The 23,687-nt window shown below is 38.1% G+C and overlaps 1 protein-coding gene across 2 annotated transcripts; it reads left to right on the top strand.

Annotated features, from left to right (window-relative positions):
* The first annotated feature begins 1,478 nt into the window (after window positions 1-1,478).
* LOC127668847 (disintegrin and metalloproteinase domain-containing protein 26A-like) lies at window positions 1,479-21,139 on the top strand. Of its 2 annotated transcripts, XM_052162656.1 has the most exons (2): window positions 1,479-1,519; window positions 19,024-21,139. In XM_052162656.1, exons 1-2 carry the CDS (start codon window positions 1,479-1,481, stop codon window positions 21,137-21,139), a joined length of 2,157 nt encoding a protein of 718 aa, XP_052018616.1. The 2 variants fall into 2 exon arrangements, with proteins under 2 accessions (XP_052018616.1, XP_052018617.1); XM_052162657.1 differs by lacking the exon at window positions 1,479-1,519 and having other exon boundaries at window positions 18,997-21,139.
* The last annotated feature ends 2,548 nt before the right edge of the window (window positions 21,140-23,687 follow it).

Below are 23,687 nucleotides of genomic sequence, written 5' to 3'. Positions count from 1 at the left end.
TGACCATAGTTAATTGCCAAATTGTACCATATTTTTGATTTAAAAAAGTTACCTTTTTCCTAGAATTCTGAATGGTAGAATCATTGGGTACAATAATTTAGTTAATACATACTTTGCTTGTTCAATTAAGGTTTGTTTTTTTTTTTTACCTTTTAATTACTGTAGTTTTAATCAGAAATTCTGATATACTTTTCTTGGTACAATTCTGACAATGCTACACAAATTAATAAATAATTATTTTCCTTATACCAAAATTAAAAATGCCATAATTACTAAAACTAAGTCAAAGTACTCATGGATATTGACCCAGCATATAAGAATTTTAATGACAGTTTCATTATATTGCCCTCATATATCTTTTATTTATTCTTTTTCTTAAGCAAAAGACTCTTAGCAATTTATATGGTAATACAGTATGTTTTTTAATTACTTTTTCCAAATAATAGTACAGTAAAGATGATGAGGCCCAACAGGGGAGAGAGCTCATTTAGTAAAATGAATGTTGCCTAATCATACAGACATGGCAATGATCCCCAGATCCTACATAAAAAGTCTGGTGGGTGGCCTGTGCCTTCAGTGCCAGCAATGAGGAGGCAGACATATTCAGATTGCTAAGGCTTGCTAGATAGTTATTCTTTCCTTTTTAGTGAACACTGTATCAGTGACCAGCCCTGTGTCAAACAGCAACTTATGGCCTCTGCAAATAGAAACATGAACACATGTTTATATCCAAACAAATAGTATAAATAAATAAAAAACTGAACTGTGAGCATTAACTGCATAATCAGGGTGTGTAGCTTTCAAGGACTCACTAGCAAGGAGGATCTGTGCCCTCCACACACATATTAATGTGCACACAAGCTTCATGTTCACACTAGTGTATATCCTCAGATACAGTAATCATAATAACACAGAAGAAAATGGAAAATACACTTACAAATGATACTGAGCCTCAGAGAAATTTCTGCTACCCACGGCAATAGCAAGGAAAGACAGATAGTAGCATATAAATGGACTTAATTATTTGAGAGGGTTGGAATTTGAATTACAGCACACACACACACACACACACACACACACACACACACAAACATGCAAAGACAAGCTTAATTTTCAGATAAGGAAGTTTTCAGTTGCTCTTGATAAAAAGTCAATAATTCAGACATGGGACAGCAATGTGGAAAGGATAGCGGGTTCCTAAAAGCTGTGAGTATTGTGAGAACTCTATCTGGATACAGCACTGTTTGATTTTAGTCATTCTCTGCTTTTTTCTTCTCTAACCTGTCTTGACGCTGATTTACCTATAGCTGCATCTGCCCTTATTTACCAGCCTTTTGTTTTAGTTTTTTCTTTGTGTCCTGCTGCTCTGATGAATCATCTCTGTCAGAAGACACACCATTAAAGGCCAATGCTTCCTGCAAACTGGGGAATCGGAGAACAAGAGTTTCTCAAGCTCCTCCTTGGTTTTCTAGTAGAATATGGTGACTGTAGTTGAGGCCCTGGTCCATAAACAGAACATGTTCCTTAAGTTCTGCCTGTGGAAGACATCATTCTTCTTGGTATAGTCACCAACTGGGCATGCTAAGTACAGTAGCCTTCCAGAAGTAGTGATACTCCTGAGAGTCACTAACTAGCAGAAATAATATTTTCCCAAGTTGGCTGTCCAAAGCCTGTACTTTGAGGGACATAGACACACAATCACTATGAAACCCAAGAAAAACTTGATATCCAGAAACTTCTCACTACAATAACCATGGTGATCTTGCAGATCTCCTTTTGTGCAAAATGGCCCCTACTACCATGGCTATGTGGCTGAAGAGCCAGGATCTACTAAAACTTGTTTAGGAAGGTTGCAAGGCATACTAAAGGTAAGTGGCAGAGCTTATGAAATCATGCCTGAGAGCACAACTTCAACATATAAATATCTGCATTACAAGTTGAATAGTGAAGAGTCAGATTCATTTCCTATGAGATGTGAGTTAACAAAAGAAGGACTAGCAAGAGAAGTGTTTTCAACCACTGAGCCATCTCCACTGATGTAGGTACAAGAGTCTTGAATGTCAGTTCTATTCCCTTCAGCACAATGAGTATCTCTTGTATGTCCTCTTGCCCTTAGGATTTCTGATGAGTTGGTTTCCAGGCATATTAGAACACACTTCTTCCATTTGCTCATTTAGCTTCTGGCTTTCTGCATTCTCTCTAGGTTGTACGTGTGTTAGTATGAAGTTAGTATGTGACAGGAATAATTATATTTTACTTAGATCTAATTCATGAATTTATATATATACAATATACCTACACACACACACACACACACACACACATATACATATTCCAAACCTTCCTGAAGCTCCTGGTGTGCTCTTATATAATATTATTCTTTAGCTTTTGAGACATGCTATCTTATAGAATCTGATCCTCACTATTTATGCTATCATTACTAGCAAGCAACCCACGGAATCTTCTTGGCCTCTCTCACTTCAAAGAGCTAGTGTTGACGAACATCATTAACCTCCCCAAACTCTGTGGGCTGTGAATCTAAATTCCGGTGTTATGCTATTAGAAGCACTTCATCCACTGGGTCCTTTTTCCAAGCCCAAGCTGGTTTGTTTGCTTAATTTTGTTTTTTTTTTTAATTTATCAGGCAAAACCACATGTCATTATCTTTCTATTCAATAAACTCCTTCCAGATTTCCTCCTACACAAATATTCTAATTCATACTGTTTCCTTTAAAAAAAAAAAGAAAAGAAGCACAGTCAAACAAAACTAAAGCACATATATAATACAGAGACATCAAAACAAGTCAAAACAGGGCAGTCTACTTTGTGTTGGCCAGCTATTTGCCCTCTTGCTTATGGCTGATATATTCAGGATCATTCTATTCAGGAAAACTGATTATGACCATATCATTTACACATAGCTTCTTTCTTTTTCTTTTTTTTTGAAATAGTTATTTATTATATATGAATACAATGTATCTGTCTTCAGACACACCAGAAGAGAGCATCAGATCCCATTACAGATGGTTTTGAGCCATCATTTGGTTGCTGAGAATTGAACTCGGGACCTCTGGAAAAGTAGTTGGTGCTCTTAACTAGTGAGCCTTCTCTCCAGGCCCTACACACAGCTTCTTAATTAGCAGTGGAACATAGTGGTGGTTTAAATAGAAATCGTCCACATGGACACATCTGTCTGATTTCTTAGTTATCATGGAGTGGAACTCTTAGGAGGTCTGAACTTTTCGGAGTAGGTATGGCCTTGTTAGAAGAAGTATGTCACTGGTGCACGGTGGTGGCTTGAGGTTTCAAATGCTCAATCTAGACCCAATGTCTCTTCCTTCTTGCTGCCTGCCATTCAGAATATATACCTCTGGACTTCTTCTTCAACACCATGTCAGCCTGAATGCCACCACACTTCCTGCCAAGATGATAATGGACTAAACCTCTAAACCTGCAAGCCAGTCCCAATTAAATGTTGTCCTTATAAGAGTTGCTGTGGTCATGGTATCTCTTCACAACAATAAACCCCTAAGACACACATTGGCCTCATGTCCCATTATCTATACTGGGATTTTGTCTGCTTTGAAAATATGCAAATTTAGGGTATCATATCAACAACTCTATAAATTCATGTGTAGATAAGTCTAGCTGTGTCTGGAAAATGTGTCCTTGGCGTCTTTGCTACATCTGGCTCTTATAATCTTCCTGCCTCTTCCTCTGCATAGATCCCAAAGCACTGAGGGTAGGAGTGTAACACAGATATCACATTTAGGATTAAGTACTTCAAAGTCTCTGACTCTGCATGCTGTCCAGTTATGGGTCTCTCTGTTAGTTGCTATAAGAAGCTTCTCTGATGAGAAACCAATGATGCAGTAATCTGTGGGCATAGCAAATGGTCGTAAGGAGTCATTTTATTCCTATGTGTATTTAGCAGAATGTCTCTTGTAGGGTTTCCCTTGGATGCATGACTGATCTACTCTCAGGTTATTAACCACTTTAGCAGTGTCAGGTATGGGTTTCTTCTCATGGAGAGGGCCTTAAAGACAATAGAAATTGGTTGGTTATACCCATTACATTTGGAGCCCTATAGCACTAGTGGCTGGATTGTGCTAGCAGGGTGCTCTTGCAGCTCACAGGGTTAGCAGTTTGTGGTACTGATGGCTACTCTTCTCCTGCAGCAGCACACAGAGTTAACTCCAGGCACTATGAACACTGGTCAATAAGAGAGAAGATTCTGGTTGGACTCCAATTCATTTTCCCCACTTTCTTGCGTCAGTATGTGGTATCTTCAGAAATAGGATCTTATCATAATGTTGTGAAGGATAACTTATTAGTTGGCAATATAAGGTTTGGGAGTGTATATGGAACCCTTTAAGAAAACAATTCAAAAAAAGATATAATTTACTTGTGGTGCTGGCTGTTTAATTCTGAAGCAGATAATGATAATTTCAGGCATTACAATTCCTAATTATATAGTAACACTATTTACATTCCATTTGTATATGTACAAATTTAGAAAGCTTCTATAGTTAGATTCCATACAGATTTTCGAAAGGCTTTTAGCATTAGTTATCCTTCCTCAAATCACTCCATAGTTGTCCTCCCATCAGTCCTCCCATTCACCCCTCTATTCTAACTTTCTCTTTATGCCTTTAAAACAATATGTTCCATTTCTGCATCTTGGAAGATTCCCTCCTCCTCTCTGGCACCTAACTAGCTACCTAAATCATGTGGATAGTCTAAATGAAGAAACCAGTGTTGAGGCTGAAAGGGCTGCCATCTACAGAAGAAAATTCATGCAGTGATTTTCTGTTTCTGGATTACTACAGTTAGGATTGTCTCTAGTCCTAATTACATAACTGCAAATTTCATATTTACATTTTTCTTAACAGTTGAGCAATATGAAATACAGAAATATTTCATATTTTCATCATCTATGTATCAGGTGAGGGACATCTATGCTGTTTTAGATTTCTGGTGACAAATACTAGAACATCAATGAACCTGGATGAATAGGTATCTCTGTAGAAAGATAAGTACTTTGGATAAATGCTCTGGTATGGTAGAGTTGGACCTTTTGGTCAATCATTCTTAGCCTTTTGAGAAACCTTCATACTCATTTAAGCAGTGGCTCTATTAGCTTGTGTGTGCATATCGTAATGAATGAGAATTACTCTTCAACTATATCCTCTCTAACACCTGCTGTCATTTGTTTTGCTTACCTTGTCCATTATAGCTTGAGTAATATATTATCTCATAATAGTTGTGTCTTTGAAAGGGTTTCTAGTCCTGTACAAATATTATGACCAAGAAGCAAGTTGTGGAGGAAAAGGTTTTATTGAGCTTATACTTCTACACTGCTGTTTATCACTAAAGGAAGTCAGGATTGGAACTCAAACAGGTCAGGAAGCAGGAGCTGATGCAGAGGCCATGGAGGGATGTTTCTTACTGACTTGCTTTCCCTGGCTTTCTCAGCCTGCTCTCTTACAGAACCCAAGAATACCAGCCCAGAGACGATACCACTCACAAGGGGCCACACCCCCTTGATCACTAATTGAGAAAATGCCCCACAGCTGGATCTCATGGAGGCACTTCCCCATCTGAAGCTCCTTTCTCTGTGATAACTCCAGTCTGTGTCATGTTGACACACAAAACCAGCCAGTACAAGTTGTCAGTTGGATGTCCTGAGGTCTTCAGAGCTTCAATCTTTTAAATATTGCACAACCATTTTATTCTAACTTTTGATAACTCTTTAATTCTATTACTTGATTATAATTAGGTTACTTGTTGTCTTGATGTCCAGTGTTTGGTTTGGTTTTGGCCTTTTGGGGGGGTTGTTTCCTTTTAGTTCTTTGGATATTATATGTAATGACCCTTTATGTATGACTCTTTACTGAGACCAAGAGGTAAAGCATTTTACCCATTCTGACTCTGATAATGTTTTTTTGTTTGTATTATAGTGTCCTTTATGTACAAAATATTTTTAACTTCATGGACATAGAATGTGGAATGTCAAGCTCATTTGGTCAGTGTCATATCAGGATTGGTGGGCCTATACCCTATAATAATTTATGCTGTTGAAACCAGCAAGGTAGTGATCTGCACTCCTTTATAATTTCTACCTCAGTTCCTGCTTCAAGCTTTCTGTCGTACTTTAGTACCTGCCCTGACTTCACCTTGTGGGTGGGCCTATAAGATGAAATAAACTTTTTCTCAAAAAGTTACCTTGGTCACAGCAATACTAATCTAAGTAAGAGAGAATACATGTCAATACAGTTCCTATATAAGCCAATGTGGAGGTTCAACAAAAAGCTAAGAATCAATCAGCCAGAGTATCTAGCTATAAAACTCTTGGGTAGCCACAGAACTATACATCTTACTATAGAGGTACTTACTAATCCACATCTGCTACTCTATTCACAGTAACCAAAAATTTGAAACAGATCAGATACTAATCAATTGTTGAATGAATGATGATAATATTGAAGTTTTATCAAATACAACTTAAATTGTTAAACAAGGTGTTTTGTTGTTGTTGTTGGTTGGTTGGTTTTTTGTTTGTTTGGTTGGTTGGTTAGTTGGTTGACTTGATTTTGGTTTTTGCATGCTGCCTTTGTTACAGTTTCTATTGCTATAAAGAAAAGATCACAACAACTGGAAAGGAAACACAATGAAGGAAGATATTTATTCGGGCTGATTTACAACTTCAGAGGTTTAGTGTATTATTTTAATGGTAGGAAACACTGCACCATGCAGATAAACATGGCACTAGACAAGATGAGTGTTCTACATCTTTATCCACAGACAGTAAAAGTGAAAGCAACAGTAGGCCTAGCTTGAGTATCTGAGCCCTCAAAGCATACCACCCCCAATGACACACTTCCTCAAATAAGGTCACATTACTTCAATAAGGCCACACCTCCAAATAGTGCCAATCCCAACAGGCCAAACATTCAAACAGATGAGTCTATGGGGTTCATTCCTATTCTAACCACCACACATTTTATAACTCACAGTTCACTTACACTGAGTAAACATTGCACAAATACAATGGTAGATATACTGGCTGGTTTTGTGTGTCAATTTGACACAGGCTGGGGTTATCACAGAGAAAGGAGCTGCAGTTGGGGAAATGACTCCATGAGATCCAGCTGTAAGGCATTTTCTCAATTATCGATCAAGCATGGGAGGTCCCACTATGGGTGGTGCCATGCCTGGGCTGGTGGTACTGGATTCTATAAGAAAGCAAGGTGAGCAAGCCAGGGAAAACAAGCCAGTAAGTAACATCCCTCCGTGGCCTTTTCATTAGTTTCTGCTTCATGACCTGCTTGAGTTTCAGTCGTGACTTCCTTTGATGATGATCAGCAGTGCAGAATATAAGCTCTACAACTTGCTTCTTGGTCATGATATTTGTGCAGGAATAGAAGCCCTAACTAAGACAGTAGATAACAGAGAGCAAAATATTCTACTACTTGGGGAACCATCACACTGAAGAAGCATCCTAACGTTTGAATTCCTTAGTAATATAAGAGGAAGTTTTGCAATGAGGACATTGTGTTGTAGAGATTCTAGACTCTTTATTTTCCAGACAATGAATTTATTCTGTTTAGTTATATAGTTATTTTAGTTTACCTAATGATACCATCATAGAAAATCATCAAATAGTGAAAACACCAGGTTGATTATGTGATTGTTTAGAAAGGGTTGCTATAACATCTAAATAAACAAGATTTGGAAATCCAAACAGGGGCATAGGGCAGAAGGAAGGTTCATCAGGGAGCTATGGCACGTGACATTTTCTGGAACTGGGGAAGCAGAGGCACGCAGATCTCTGAGTTTCAGACCAGCCTAGTCTACACAATGAGAGTTATGACAGGACAGACCAGAGAAACCGTATCAAAAGAACAAAAACAACCAAACAAACAAATAAAATAAAACTAAATGAAAGTTTTAAAAAAAATCAAAAGTGAAGGAAGAGGAGACAGAGGAAGAAGAAGAGGAAGAAAAGGAGAAAGAGAAGAAGGAAGAAGAGGAAGAGGAAAATAAAGAGGAGGTAGGGGAAGAGGAAGGAGAGGAGGAGAAAGAGGAGAAAGAAGAAGAGGAAGACTTAAGGAAGAATATCTTTATGAACTAAACTTTCAAATGTACCCCATTTTCAACAGAAAATTTTTAAATGGTTTCAAATTTCATTTTATTCCAGTCCCAATGGACAACACTAGTAAAAGAAGAAAATAGATCACACTGACAGCAATGAGGTAACAGGAACAATTACTTACTCCTGGAAGGAGTATAAACTAGTACAACCACTATAAAAATCAGAATGAAGATTCCTCAAACATAGGAAAATAGATTTACTCTAAAATATATCTGATGAACCTTGAGCATATAACCAAATAACAACACTTTACTGGAGGATTAATTACTCATCCATGTTCACAGCTTCCTTCTTCATAACAATCAGAAATAGCAAGGGGCCCAGACGACCATCTCTTGATGGCAAGATAATGAAATGTAACACATGTAGGCACTGAATGATTATTCAACTATTAAGAAACATATAATTTGCTTGTAAGTTGATCGAGTTAGAAACAATCATCCTGAGGAAGGTAAGACAAACATTGCATATTTCTCTTAGAAGTGGACGTTACCATTTTGGATTTAACTATCTATGTTTCATTGAAGATAACAAGGAGAATATACCCCAAATCACTGGATCAGAGATGAGAAAGCAACATCTGTCCCAACACCAGGAGTTACTGGGACCAGTGGGACATAGGCATTCAGAAACCCCACCAGACCAGTGGCTCAGTTTCCTCCCAGTCTGTCTGTGCCCATGCCCTGAGTAGACCTTGGGTTCAAACTCCACAACCAGTCCCCACAACACCCAGAGGAAGCTCCACTCCCAGGGGCTTTTATAGGCCCAGAATCCCAGGATCCCAGGATCCCAGGATCCCGGGATCCCAGGAGCTTGGTCACAGCAGGATCTCATGATCTCAGAGGAAACTTGACTCCCAGGAGCTCAGACACACTCAGGATCTCAGGATCACAGGATCACAGGATCACAGGATCACAGGATCCCAGAATCACAGGAATACAGATACAGCTTGACCCTGAGGAGTTCTGGCATAACCAGGACAAAAGTAAGGACAGATTATAGTCAAATATATGGAGGACAGGTAGCACTATGGAAAATTAGATGGCAGGAGGCAAGCATAACATAAGCATCAGAAACCAAGGTTACTTGGCTTAATCAGAACGAAATTCTTCCACCATAGCAGTCCTGGATACACCATCACACCAGAAAAGCAAGATTCAGATCTGAAATCACTTCTCATGATGATGATGATGATAGAGGACTTTAAGAAGGACAAAAATAACTCCCTTAAGAAGTACAGGAGAACACAGGTAAAGAAGTGGAAGCCCTTAAAAAAGAAACACAAAAATCCCTTAAAGGACTACAGGAAAACTCAGTCAAACAGATGAAAGAAATGAAAAAAACCATCCAAAATCTAAAAATGGAACTAGAAGCAATAAATAAATCACAAAACAAACCTGGAGCTAGAAAACCTAGGCAAGAGACCAAGAGTCATAGATGCAAACATCAACAACAGAATATGAGAGATAGAAGAGAGAATCTCAGGTGCAGAAAATACCATAGAAAACATTGACACAACAGTCAATGAAAACACAAAAAGTAAAAAGCTCCTAACCTAAAACATATGGGAAATCCAGGACACAATGAGAAGACCAAACCTAAGGATAATAGGTGTAGAAGACAGTGAAGATTCCCAACCTAAAGGGCCAGTAAATATCTTGAACAAAGTTATAGAAGAAAGCTTTCCTAACCTAAAGAAAGAGATACCCACAAACATACAAGAAGCCTACAGAACTCCAAATAGACTGAACCAAAAATGAAATTCCTCCCGTCACATGATAATCAAAATATCAAATGCACTAAAAAAAGAAAGAATAAAACAGTAACAGGAAAAGGTCAAGTTACATAAAGTCAGACCTATCAACCAGACTTCTCACCAGATACTATGAAAGCTAGAAGATCCTGGGCAGATGTCATAGAGACCCAAGAAAACACAGATCTAGCTGCTATACCCAGCAAAATTCTCAATTACCATAGACAGAGAAAACAAGATATTCCATGGCAAAACCAAGTTTACACAATGTATTTCCACAAATCCAGCCCTACAAAGGATAATAGATGGAAAACACCAACACAAGGAGGGAAAGTACACCTTAGAAAAAGCAAGATAGTAATCTTTCAACAAACCCACACAAACATCATTCCACTTTTAACAACAAAAATCACTGGAAGCAACAATCACTTTTCCTTAATATCTATAGTATGAAAATTAGAATTACCAACATATCGTAGTCAATTGAAAATTTAAAATATGAGGAATTAGAAATTTGTTGGCTGTTACCCAGTGGTCTCTCTAATTTGGTAATTGGAGAGATATGTCCAATATTGTACAATCCATATACACTTTCTGCTTCTTTGTACATGACAGTGTTGCTGTGTATCACATAAAGGTCTTGAAATCATGTTTTCACTATCTCAGCTTCTCTATTAATAGGATTGTTTATTTGATATTTTTATACTATACTATGGTTTTCACAACAGCTTACATATTTCAAAACTATTTATACAGCCAAAAGAAATGCAGACAATTAATTTGGAGTGGCTCGTAAGAGAACAACAAAGTGTGTGACTGGAAGTTCTGCTTGATATTTATAATTATTATATCAATTTTGAAGAAAATGACCTTATAAGTTACTCTTTTTATTAGATGAATGTTTTCAAAGTCATTACAGCCAATGAACCAGAATCTTATCCTCATCTAATGCCTGTGCCACCCTCCAAGCAGAACAATTGTTCATTGAAACAGTTGATGAATGTCTTCATAGACAGACCATCTTAATACACACACACACACACACACACACCATTTCTTATATAAATGTCATTGCCCCCTGTGGGCTGAGAATGATGACAATCACTTAAGTCAAGTAGGTTTGACCATAGCAGGAAATCTGTATCCAAACAATTGTGCCTACAATTCATTCCTTGTTGCAGTAAAACTGTCAACTCTTAGATTAGCTATGCTGGAGGTAAAATCCTTTGGTAATGTGAGGGACATGGGAGTACAGCCTTATTGCAATGAACTCCAATGTCTAAAAATTGTTCTTATGCCAGGCAACAGTGGCACACACCTGTAATCCCAGCACTTGGGAGGCAGAGGCAGGCAGATTTCTGAGTTTCAGTCCAGCCTGGTCTACAGAGTGAGTTCCAGGACAGCCAGGGCTACACAGAGAAACCCTGTCTCAAAAAAAGCAAAATGAATAAATAAATAAATAAATAAATAAATAAATAAATAAATAAAATAAAAATTGTTCTTATTTTGGGTGTGTACTACAGTAAGAGCCAAGAGTTTAAGCTCTACTAAAAAGTAAACCAACAAAAATACTTTATCTTTTTATGTTAATTTAATAATATGTCCATTATTTCTATGATTGGTATAAAATATATCTTTGTTGAATATAGTAAAAATGTAAAACTAAAATAAAAAAAAGACCAAAAAGAAAAAAAGAAAAAAGAAAGATATACATGGAGGTCATCAGTCTAGTAAAGAATGAGGGAGCAATAGATCTTCCTAGGAAAAATATATAGAATATACAATATAGAAGTATTAAGGAATAAAAACAAAATTAGAGCAGGATGATTAATAGTGATGGATGACAGGAGGACTATATAAGGCAGAAATATGAAAAGGGATAACTAATAGTAAAAAAGTTAAGAAAGCCATAAAAGTATGTACATGGGCCTCTGTGTGTGTGTGTGTGTGTGTGTGTGTGTGTGTGTGTGTGTGTGTGTAGTGAGAGAAAGACAGAGAGGAAGGAGGCAGAAAGAGACTAGGAAATTAGCTAAAAATATATGTAAATATTATAAATAAATCTATGTATAAATAAATATATTTTTAATGGAGTGATAATTATAAAGGAGGTGACTATGTCCAATTTATGCTACCTAATTACACCTTCAGTACTGATCCTTTTGGTAATACCACCATTTCTGCTCTGAGGGACCTGCCCAGATCCGTCAGAACACAGGAACTGAGGAACAGCCTGGGACAGAATCCTTCCAGTTTCCATCTACACACTGGAGCTGTCCCTGTGCCACAACTCTCCATACCCAAATTCTTCTGGGAGAGAACAGGCCACCCAGGAATACTGATAGACTTAAAGAAGGGACAAACCACAGTCAGAGACAGCAAGACCAGCTAACACCAGAGATAACCAGATGGTGAGAGGCAAGGGCAAGAAAATAAGAAACAGAAACCAAGGCTACTTGGCATCATTAGAACACACTTCTCTCACCATAGCAAGCATTAAATACCCCAACACACTAGAAAAGCAAGACTGATTTAACATCACAGGTCATGATACACACAGAGGTTAGCTGTCTAGTAAGGAGTGAGGGAGCAGTAGAAGATGGTCATAGGAAAATATGTATAGAAAAAATTATAGCAGGATGACTAACAGTTATGGATGATGGGAGGACTACATAAGGCAGAAAATATAATGAGGATAACTAAAAGTAAAGAAGTTAGGAAAGCCATAGCAAAACCTACAACTATAGAAGCAGGGGCAGAGAGAGAGAGACTATGTAAGTCATATATATATATATATATATTCAAGATGATTATAAAGAGGGAGACATGCCCCAAATTAAGCTGACTAAAATATCTCTAGTACCTAGAATGGATTACATCTTTTTGAGCTATTTGCAAAGGACATCATCAATCACTACAGGATATTGCTGATGCTATTGTATATGAACTACAAGTAAAGGTAAAACACTATTGATGATGATACCACACACTTATGGCATGTAACATAGATACCATATTACTAGATGATAATAAACTCAGGTAAGCTTTCATATATATCTTAAAAATGCCATATTTGCTTCCAGAGTAAAGATAACAATCTTACACAGATGACACATAGCTATGCCAAGCTATATTAATGAATTGCCTATTAAACGCTCATGGATTCAATAGTGAAAATTGTGGTAAGAATGTTCAAAGATTCATCAATTTCATTCTGATTGGATTTAAGTTAATCCTCAGGATATGGAACCCATATTTCTATTGTTTATATGTAGACTAAGTCCTATGGCCTAGGAAGATACCTACAACTATTACTCCAATTAATGAATATTACAATAAAATGACTCCTACATAGACCAGAATGTAACTCAAAGAAGCTTCTTCAAGCGATGGATTGTGAATGACATAGAGACTGCACTGAGAAGTACACAGAACGTGAGAAACCTTGGAGTGTTCAGCCCTAATTACAATGTCCCTCCCCTCAACACTCAGAGATTGTTGTGGAAAAAGAAATGTGAAGATTCTATGAGCCAGAGAAGATGGATAGTTAAGGAAACAATATTTTCCAGACATAACAAGACAGACATAGACATTAACTCACACACACACAAGAAAAAATATTGAGAAAATTACCTGTTCAGATTAGAAATTAGGGAAATGACACACGTCACAATAGTCACAAACAAGATAAAGTATCTTGATGTAACTCCCAACAAACAAGTGAAAGATCTGTATGACAAGAACTTCAAGTCTCTGAAGAAAGAAATCAAAAAGACCTCAGAAGATAGAAGGATCTCTCATGCTCATGGATTGGCAGGATTAATATAGTAAAAAGGGCTATATTGCCAAAAGCAATATACAGATTTAATGCAATCTCCATCAAAATCCCAACTCAATTCTTCATAGAGGTAGAAAGAGCAATTCTCAAATTCATCTGGAATAACAGAAAACCAAGGATAGCTAAAACTATACTCAACAGTAAAAGAACTTCTGGGGAAATCAGTATCCCCCAAGCAGTACTACAGAACAATAGTGTGAAAAACTGCATGGTATTGGTACAATGACAGGCAGGGAGATCAATGGAATAGAATTGAAGACCCAAAAATGAACCCACACACCTATGGTAGCTTGATCTTTGACAAAGGAGCTAAAACGATCCAGTGGATGAAAGATAGCCTTTTCAACAAAGGGTGCTGGTTCAACTGGTGCCTAGCATGCAGAAGAATGAAAATTAATCCATTCTTATCTCCTTGTAATAAGTTCAATTCTAAGTAGATCAAGGGCCTCCACATAAAACTGTACACACTGAAACTAACAGAAAAGAAAGTGGGGAAGAGCCTTGAACACATGGGCACGGGGGAAATTGCATGAACAGAGCATCAATAGCTTATGCTTTAAGATCAAGAACTGACAAATGGGACCTTATAAAATTACAACATTTCTGTAAGGCAAAGGACACTGTCAATTGGGCTTATATCCAATATATACAAAAAACTCAAGAAGTTAGACTCTAGAGAGCCAAATAACCCTATTAAAAAATGGAGTACAGAGCTAAAGAAAGAATTTTCACCTGAGGAATATCGAATGGGCTGAGAAGCACCTAAAGAAATGGTCAACCTCCTTAGTCATCAGGGAAATGGAAATCAAAACAACCCTGAGAATTCACCTCACACCAGTCAGAATGGCTAAGATAAAAACTCAGGAGACAGCCGGTGCTGGCAAGGACGTGGAGAAAGAGGAATAGTCTTTCACTGCTGGTGAGATTGTAAGCTGGTACAACCACTCTGGAAATCAGTCTGGTAGTTCCTCAGAAAACTGGAAGTGATACTACCAGAGGACCCTGTTATGCCACTTCTGGGCATATACCCAGAGGATTCCCCAGCATGTAATAAGGACACATGCTCCACTGTGTTTATACCCGCCCTATTTATAATAGCCAAAAGCTGGAAAGAACCCAGATGTCCCTCAATGGAGATACAGAAAATGTGGTGTATTTACACAACGGAATACAATGAATTCATGAAATTCAGGCAAATGGGTGGAACTGGAAAATATCATCCTAAGTGAGGTAACCCAATCACAAAAGAGCACACATGGTATGCACTCACTGATAAGTAGATATTAGCCCAGAAGCTTGGAAGACCCAAGACACAATTCACATACCAAATGATGACCAAGAAGAAGGAAGAACAAAGTATGGTTACTTTGGTCCTTCTTAGAAGAATGAACAGAAAATGAAATACAGAGACAAAGTGTGGAACAGGGACTGAGGGAAAGACCATCCAGAGACTACCCCACTTAGTGATCCATCCCATATACAGTTACAAAACCAAGACACTATTATCGATGCCCACAAGTACTTGCTTACTGGAGCTGGATATATGCCTATCATGCACAGGCTCTGCTAGTGCATGATAAATACAGAGGGGTACACTCTTAGCCAGCCATTGAACTGAGCACAGAATCCCCAATGGGGGAGTAAGAGAAAGGACCCAAGGAGCTGAAGAGCTTTGCAGTGCCATAGGAGGAACAACAATATAAGCCACCCAGTACTCCCAGGACTCCCAAGAACAAAAATATCAACTAGATAGTACACATGGTATTACCCATGGCTTCAGACGCATACGCAGCAGAGGATGGCCTTGTTGGACATTAAAGGGAGGAGAGGCCCCTCCCTGGTCCTGGAAAGGCTCGATGCAGTAGTGTAGGGGAATACCAGGACAGGGAAGTGGGAGGGGGTTGATTGGGGAACAGGGGGAGAGGAGATGGCTTATGGAGGTGGGGCACCAGGAAATGGGAAAACTTTTGAAATGTAGATAAAGAATATATCTAATAAAAAACCTCCCCTCAACACTCAGAGATAATTGTGAATAAAAAGGAAATGTAAAGATTCTATGAGTCAGAGAAGATGGATGGTTAGGGAAACAGCATTTTCTAGACATAACAAGACAGACACTAATATTCTCTCTCTCTCTCTCTCTCTCTCTCTCTCTCTCTCTCTCTCTCTCTCTCACACACACACACACACACACACACATACACACACACACACACATACACACACACACACACACACAAAGTGGAAAAATACCTATTCAAGCTATGTGCAAGTGATAATTTCAGGAAAAGGAAAATTTGGTTTTCATTAATAGAGTGAAACTAATCCCACTTACTCCTGTGGACAAACAGGATGATCACACATAATTGGTCAGCACTAAATAGAACCCATATTCTTTAGTGTCTTGTTCTTGTTGTATTTCTTCTTGTTTTGCTTTGTTTTAAGGCAGAGAGAAAATATAAAGTTGGGTGGGTTGGAAAGGGAAGACAGATCTGGGATGGGTTCCAGGATGGGAAATAATGAACTTAAATATAAAGAAAAATATTCGCAAAAAAATGATTTAAAAAAAAGATATTGGTAAGTCATCAAGCACCCAGATATTTGTAAACTTAATCAGCAAATGAACAACTCTCTACCATTTTCTAATCAACTAATAACATGCACTGCTCCCTGATTAATGTTTCTTAAGTTATGGGCTAGCCCACTGGCAAAGAAATTTACCCCTATGCTGTTACTCACCAGTCCTCTTCTAAGTCTATTCCCATATATTGCATCGACATGTTCAGGGGTTCAATATCTGTGGGGTGTTCACTGACCTGATTAAGACATAGTTAATGGCAGACAGTTGTTTTTTTAAGGGTATATTTCAAAAGACTGGAATTATTTTCCATAATTTGAAATGCATTGAATATTCCTTATTATGGTCAATACTAAATAAAATGTAATAGTGACAATAAAACGAACAAAATGGAGAGTTCTCATGGTTTTACAGTGTATGAGGAAAAATATGTTTGGAAATAAGAATTGCTCACACTGGAGACACTGGACTATAGCATATGAGGAGAAAGAAGTTAGACTTACTGAAATAAGAGGAAACCACATAACTTTGGATGACATGGTAGAGGAAGCCTGAGGAAGAACCTCATCAGTTGCCAAGTTCTGAGAAGAGAAGCTCCTGTTGCTAGGCACATGATTCTAGAACATACTCCATGAGAGACAAGTGAAGGATTTATATTCTGTTGTGAATTCTTAAACAACAACCTTTATTCCTAAGATAGGATGTAAAAATGCTTTGTGAGCAATACAATAACAAGGAAGAAACATAGTCATCACTTCACCTGATGGTAAGCCTTTAGAATATCCAGTAAAGAAGAGAAGCACAAATAATTAGTAGGTGAACACATCTAGACCTCAATTCCTTACCAATTGTTAGTATTTGGAGATGGAATTTATTTCCTTTATATATTTCCACTCTCTTCTATTTTGTTTCAGTGACTTTTAACGTTTTTAGTGTGGATCACTACATCCTAAATTATTAGAGATCTTGGGTGGTAAATGGCTAGCTAAAAATAAATTAGATGGAGTTGTGGGAAGAAAAACTAGGGGAAAATCTGATATGTGAGAGTCAACATGATATCTAGGTTGAAATAATTGTAACAAATTACAGATGAAAATTTATCTTTTCTCTAAAATTGTAGATGCTAAAATCAGTGTGTACAGAAATAAAAGAGCTTGCTCAATAATTTTTTAAATTTGGTTTTTAGCCTATTACTATTGTTTTAGTCATTAATTTTATCATACTTTTCTTGATATAATCCCAACAACACTATATTGCTAATAAATAATTCTTTACTTTATAGCAGAAATATACTTTCTATAATAATTATCAAATCTGAACCAAAGTATTTTTGGGTGGTCATCAGCATATCAGAGTTTTAAATTTTTTTTCATTATAATGTCACTAAATGTCATTTTAATATGATTTTGCTTATACAGTCTTTTAGCACTGTAAATGTTAGTGCATGTTGTTCCTTAATTATTTTTTCAAAAAACAATACACTAAAGACACCAGACAAGAGAGAAAGAGAGTTCATTCAGTAAAATAAATATTGCCAAAGCATACAGACATGATAAGGAATTTCTGAAAACTATGTGAAATATTTTGTTAGTTGTCAGGGCTTGAAATGCCAGCCATGAGAAGGCATACACACACACACACACACACACACACACACACACATACATATGTGTAAGGCTTGCTGCAGAGTCACTCTTCTTTCCTTAGAGAGTACCATGTCAGTGACCACCTCTGTGCTGAGACCCAAGGAGGATGAAGATGTAGGAATGAGATCCAAAACTTATGATAGGCTTCTCTAAACACAGAAGCACACATGCAAACAAACACATATACACTTAGACATATATACACACATGCTTATATACATATATATACATATTGACATATATATACAAACAAACACTAAATAAATGAACTACTAAACGTTACAAGCAATGGCACAAACAAGTAGTATAGCTTCTGAAGACTCACGAGTCAGGATGAACTCAATTTACACATATATCAACATGTACATGGCATTTATGTTAATGATATTGTACTTTCTCACATGCAGCAATATTAAAACAAACATATGAAAAAAACATGAGAATGATTTTGGCCTCAGAGAGGTTTGTGACACCACAAACCACAGTAATAACACATCAAGGACAGAAAGAAACAGGCAAATGTCCTCAGTAAGCAGCACAGTTGTGGAGGAGGGTTACACCTAGGTGTAGGAAAGCAATGACAACCTTAAAATTTAGCTAAGGAGATCTACAGTGACTGTTGAAGAAAGATGGAAATTTGGAACATTCAGAAAAAAATGTGGAAATAAAAAATTTATTAAATTCTTTTATTGTTTGATTCACTAAGAATGCTTTAGAAATATATTTACAGAAGGCCAACGTGCATACTCTCATATTTAAGGAAATAGAAGCACACTGTTGAAACATCTTGGAACACAGACTAACCAATTCTAACTCTGCATTATGTCATCTAACTGAACTCGACCAGGATTTACCAATAGCTATGTTTGCCCATATTTACCTGTTTCTTCTAGTTCTGATGCTCTTATGACTCAACTCTGTCAGAAGACACACCATTACATGCCAGTGCTGCCTGCAACCAGACAAACTGAGGACTGGGACAGCAAGGACTTCTCAAGCTCCTTTGCACTTTCAAAGGATATAGTGACTGTGGATAAGGCCCTGGTGAATTAAAAGGAATATGTTCCTTAAGTTCTGCCTGTGGAAGATGTTCTTCTTCTCTGCATGGTCACCAACTGGACATGCTGAGTACAGTAGCCTTCCAGAAGTAGTGATACCCTTGAGGGTCGCTGTCACTAGCAGAAATACTATTTCCTCAGGTTGGCTGTCTTACAGCCTGCACGTTGGGGGACAGAGACACATAATCACTATGAAACCCAAGAAAAACTTGATATCCAGAAACTTCAGACTATTCACTTACACTCAGCAAGGTGATCTCCTTGAAGAGCAACCTTTCGTGCAGACTGACTGCTACTACCATGGCTATGTGGATGAAGACCCAGAGTCCCTGGTCATTGTTAACACCTGTTTGGGGAGTTTGCAAGGCATACTAGAGATAAATGGTACAACTTATGAAATCATGCGCAAGAGCTCAACTTCCACATTTGAACATCTGGCTTACAAAGTGGACAGTGGGGAGTCAGAATCCTCTCCCATGAGATGTGGGTTATCTGAAGAGGAAATAGAAAGACAAATGAAGCTTCAAGAAAGCACCGCAACACTTTTGCAAATCCCCTATGAGAATTGGTGGACCCACCACAGGCTCATTGAATATTTTGTTGTAATAGATCATAATCGATATGTTCATCGAAATAGCAATAAAACAACTTGTATTCAAGATATGTTGCAAATAGTCAATGGAATAAATGCTTATTATCTTCAAATAGAGACTGATGTCGTTTTAACCAAACTTGAATTGTGGAGTACAAAGAATCTTGTCAATGTAGAACAAGAGATACAAAAGGTCCTAAGTGCATTCTGCAATTGGAAGATAAATAACATTGGCAATCGTGTTGCACATGATATCATACACCTTTTTGTTAAACGTGGTTATGGTATTTATTTAGGGTTGGCTAATATAGCCGCCGTTTGTTCACTTCTTAATTGTGCAGTTAACAGTTTTGTTTCTGACTCATTGACAGACATGTCATTCATTATAGCCCATGAGATGGGTCACAACTTGGGCATGAAGCATGATGTGAATGGATGCACATGTGGGAGAAAAGACTGCATAATGGCCCCATATAAATCCAATTCCCCCAAATTCAGCAACTGTAGTTATGAAGAGATGTTTTCGTGTGTTACCAAAAAAAGTTGTTTATACAATATTCCAGTTCCCATAAGAACAACAGACGTGAAGCTGACTGTGTGTGGAAATGAGTTGGTTGAGGAAGGAGAGCAGTGCGATTGTGGGGACACTGAAACCTGTTCAAAAGATCCATGTTGTAGCAAAGATTGCATACTCAACCGTGGTGCTCAATGTGCCTTTGGACTTTGTTGCAAAGATTGCCAGTTCCTTCCAACAGGCACTGTGTGTAGAGAAGAGAAAAATGAGTGTGACCTTCCAGAGTGGTGCAATGGAACTTCAGGTGAGTGTCCAGAAGATGTGTATAAAGAGGACGGAACCCCTTGTAGTGATGAGAGTTATTGCTATAAAATGGGATGTCATCAACATGATGGACAGTGTCGTGAGATTTTTGGCGATGGAAGTAGAAATGCAGATGAAATTTGCTACATGGAAGTGAACAGAGTGGGTGACCGTTTTGGTAACTGTGGTAATGATAGTTCTAAGTACAGAAGGTGCAGACTCGCTGATGTACTCTGTGGGCGAATTCAATGTGAGAATGTGAGAAAACTGCCCCAAAGGAGAAATCATGAAACACTGTATTACACTTCTTTCGATAATATCACCTGCTGGACTATGGACTATCATTTTGGGATAGCCACAGCTGACTTTGGAGCAGTGAGGGACGGTACAGCTTGTGCTCCAGACTATTTATGTATTAACAGAAAGTGTGTCAGCACATCTGTTCTGGTAAGTAACTGTTCACCACAGTTATGCCATATGCAAGGTGTCTGCAACAATAAACACCACTGCCATTGTAATAACACATGGGAACCACCAGACTGTCTACTACGTGGCCACGGAGGTAGTATAGACAGCGGACCACCTCCTGTGCCTTTACCTCCTTCCAATTGGAGTATGTACTTTGTAGTTTTTATAGTAATGTATGTGCTTGGCTTAATTGCTTTGTATGGCATACGTCAATTAAAGAAACAATCCCCAAAATAAGCTGTGCCAGACTCAGAATCTGGTGATAAAATCTCATCAGAAAAAAAAACAGAATCTCTTGTCTACATATCTGTAAAACCTGAAGAAGATGCCACACATAAAACAAAAAAATTAATAATAATAAAATGTATCCTATAAAACTTCCTTCAGGTATTAATGTGCAGACATTTTAACCTCTCTCTCTCTTTTCTCTCTCTCTCTCCCTCTCTCTCTCTTCAAATATATATATCCCTCTCTCTGTCTCTTTCTCTCTCTTTTTCTTTCTCTCTCCCTCTCTGATTCTCTCTCTCTTTCTTTCTCTCTGTGAGTGTGTGTGAGTGTGTGTGAGTGTGTGTGAGTGTGAGTGTGAGTGTGTGTGTGTGTGTGTGTGTGTGTGTGTGTGTGTGTGTGTGTGTGTGTGTGTGTGAATCCCATTTCTGTCTACTAAAATTTGGCTAAAGAAGAGCCAGAGTGAGTCTGAAAACCTGAGAGAACAACAGTTTGAGGTTCCTGCTTTGGTTGCTGTAGTCTCAGCTCTTTAAATGCTTCTCAGCCATTCAAGATTCCTCTGAGGAAATCTTAGGGTTGTTTTGATTTGCATTTCCCTAATGACTAATGAAGTTGAGCATTTTTTAAGATGCTTCTCTGCCATCCGAAGTTCTTCAGGTGAGAATTCTTTGTTTAACTCTGTACCCCATTTTTTAATAGGGTTGTTCGGTTTTCTGGAGTCTAACTTCTTGAGTTCTTTATATATATTGGATATTAGCCCTCTATCTGATGTTGGATTGGTGAACATCTTTTCCCAATTTGTTGGTTGCCGATCTGTCCTCTTGATGGTGTCCTTTGCCTTACAGAAACTCTGTAACCTTATGAGGTCCCATTTATCAATTCTTGCTCTTAGAGCATACGCTATTGGTGTTCTGTTCATAAACTTTCTCCCTGTACCGATGTCCTCAAGGGTCTTCCCCAGTTTCTTTTCTATTAGCTTCAGAGTGTCTGGCTTTATGTGGAGGTCCTTGATCCATTTGGAGTTGAGTTTAGTACAAGGAGACAAGGATGGATCAATTCGCATTCTTCTGCATGCTGACCTCCAGTTGAACCAGCACCATTTGTTGAAAAGGCTATCTTTTTTCCATTGGATGTTTTCAGCCCCTTTGTCGAGGATCAAGTGGCCATAAGTGTGTGGGTTCATTTCTGGATCTTCAATCCTGTTCCATTGGTCCTCCTGCCTGTCACTGTACCAATACCATGCAGTTTTTAACACTATTGCTCTGTAGTATTGCTTGAGGTCAGGGATACTGATTCCCCCAAATTTTCTTTTGTTGCTGAGAATAGTTTTAGCTATCCTGGGTTTTTTGTTGTTCCAGATGAATTTGATAATTGCTCTTTCTAACTCTGTGAAGAATTGAGTTGGGATTTTGATGGGTATTGCATTGAATCTGTATATTGCTTTTGGCAAAATGGCCATTTTAACTATATTGATTCTGCCGATCCATGAGCATGGGAGGTTTTCCCATTTTTTGAGGTCTTCTTCCATTTCCTTCTTCAGAGTCTTGAAGTTCTTGTCATACAGATCTTTCACATGTTTGGTAAGAGTCACCCCAGATACTTTATACTGTTTGTGGCTATTGTGAAGGGGGTCATTTCCCTAATTTCTTTCTCAGCCTGCTTATCCTTTGAGTATAGGAAGGCCACTGATTTGCTTGAGTTGATTTTATAACCTGCCACTTTGTTGAAGTTGTTTATCAGCTGTAGGAGCTCTCTAGTGGAGTTTTTTGGGTCACTTAGGTAGACTATCATGTCGTCTGCAAATAATGATAGTTTGACTTCTTCCTTTCCAATTTGTATCCCTTTGACCTCCATATGTTGTCGAATTGCCCGAGCTAGTACCTCAAGTACAATATTGAAAAGATAAGGAGAAAGGGGGCAGCCTTGTCTGGTCCCTGATTTCAATGGGATTGCTTCAAGTTTCTCTCCATTTAGTTTGATGCTGGCTACCAGTTTGCTGTATATTGCTTTTACTATGTTTAGGTATGGGCCTTGAATTCCTGTTCTCTCCAAGACTTTAAGCATGAAAGGATGCTGAATTTTGTCAAATGCTTTTTCAGCATCCAATGAAATGACCATGTGGTTTTGTTCTTTGAGTTTGTTTATGTAGTGGATTGTATTGATGGATTTCCGTATATTGAACCAACCCTGCATTCCCGGGATAAAGCCTACTTGATCATGGTGGATGATCGTTTTGATGTGTTCTTGGATTCGGTTGGCACTTACACCAGTCAGAATGGCTAAGATTAAAAATTCAGGAGACAGCAGGTGTTGGAGAGGGTGTGGAGAAAGAGGAACACTCCTCCACTGCTGGTGGGGTTGCAAATTGGTACAACCACTCTGGAAAGCAGTCTGGCGGTTCCTCCGAAAACTGGGCACCTCACTTCCAGAAGATCCTGCTATACCACTCCTGGGCATATGTCCAGAGGATTCCCCACCATGTAATAAGGATACATGCTCTACTATGTTCATAGCAGCCCTATTTATAATTGCCAGATGCTGGAAAGAACCCAGGTATCCC

This window comes from Apodemus sylvaticus, chromosome 18, assembly GCF_947179515.1.
Source record: "Apodemus sylvaticus chromosome 18, mApoSyl1.1, whole genome shotgun sequence".
NCBI classification, from domain to species: Eukaryota; Metazoa; Chordata; class Mammalia; order Rodentia; family Muridae; genus Apodemus; species Apodemus sylvaticus.
Note: the sequence above shows the minus strand (reverse complement) of the source record. Positions and strands in the feature narration are given on the sequence as shown.

Coding starts and splice junctions, on each gene's coding strand:
- LOC127668847 (XM_052162656.1), top strand. CDS start 1,479: ATGGTGACTGTAGTTGAGGCCCTGGTCCATAAACAGAACAT. Junction 1,520..19,023: donor CTGGTCCATAAACAGAACAT/GTTCCTTAAGTT, acceptor GTGAATTAAAAG/GAATATGTTCCTTAAGTTCT.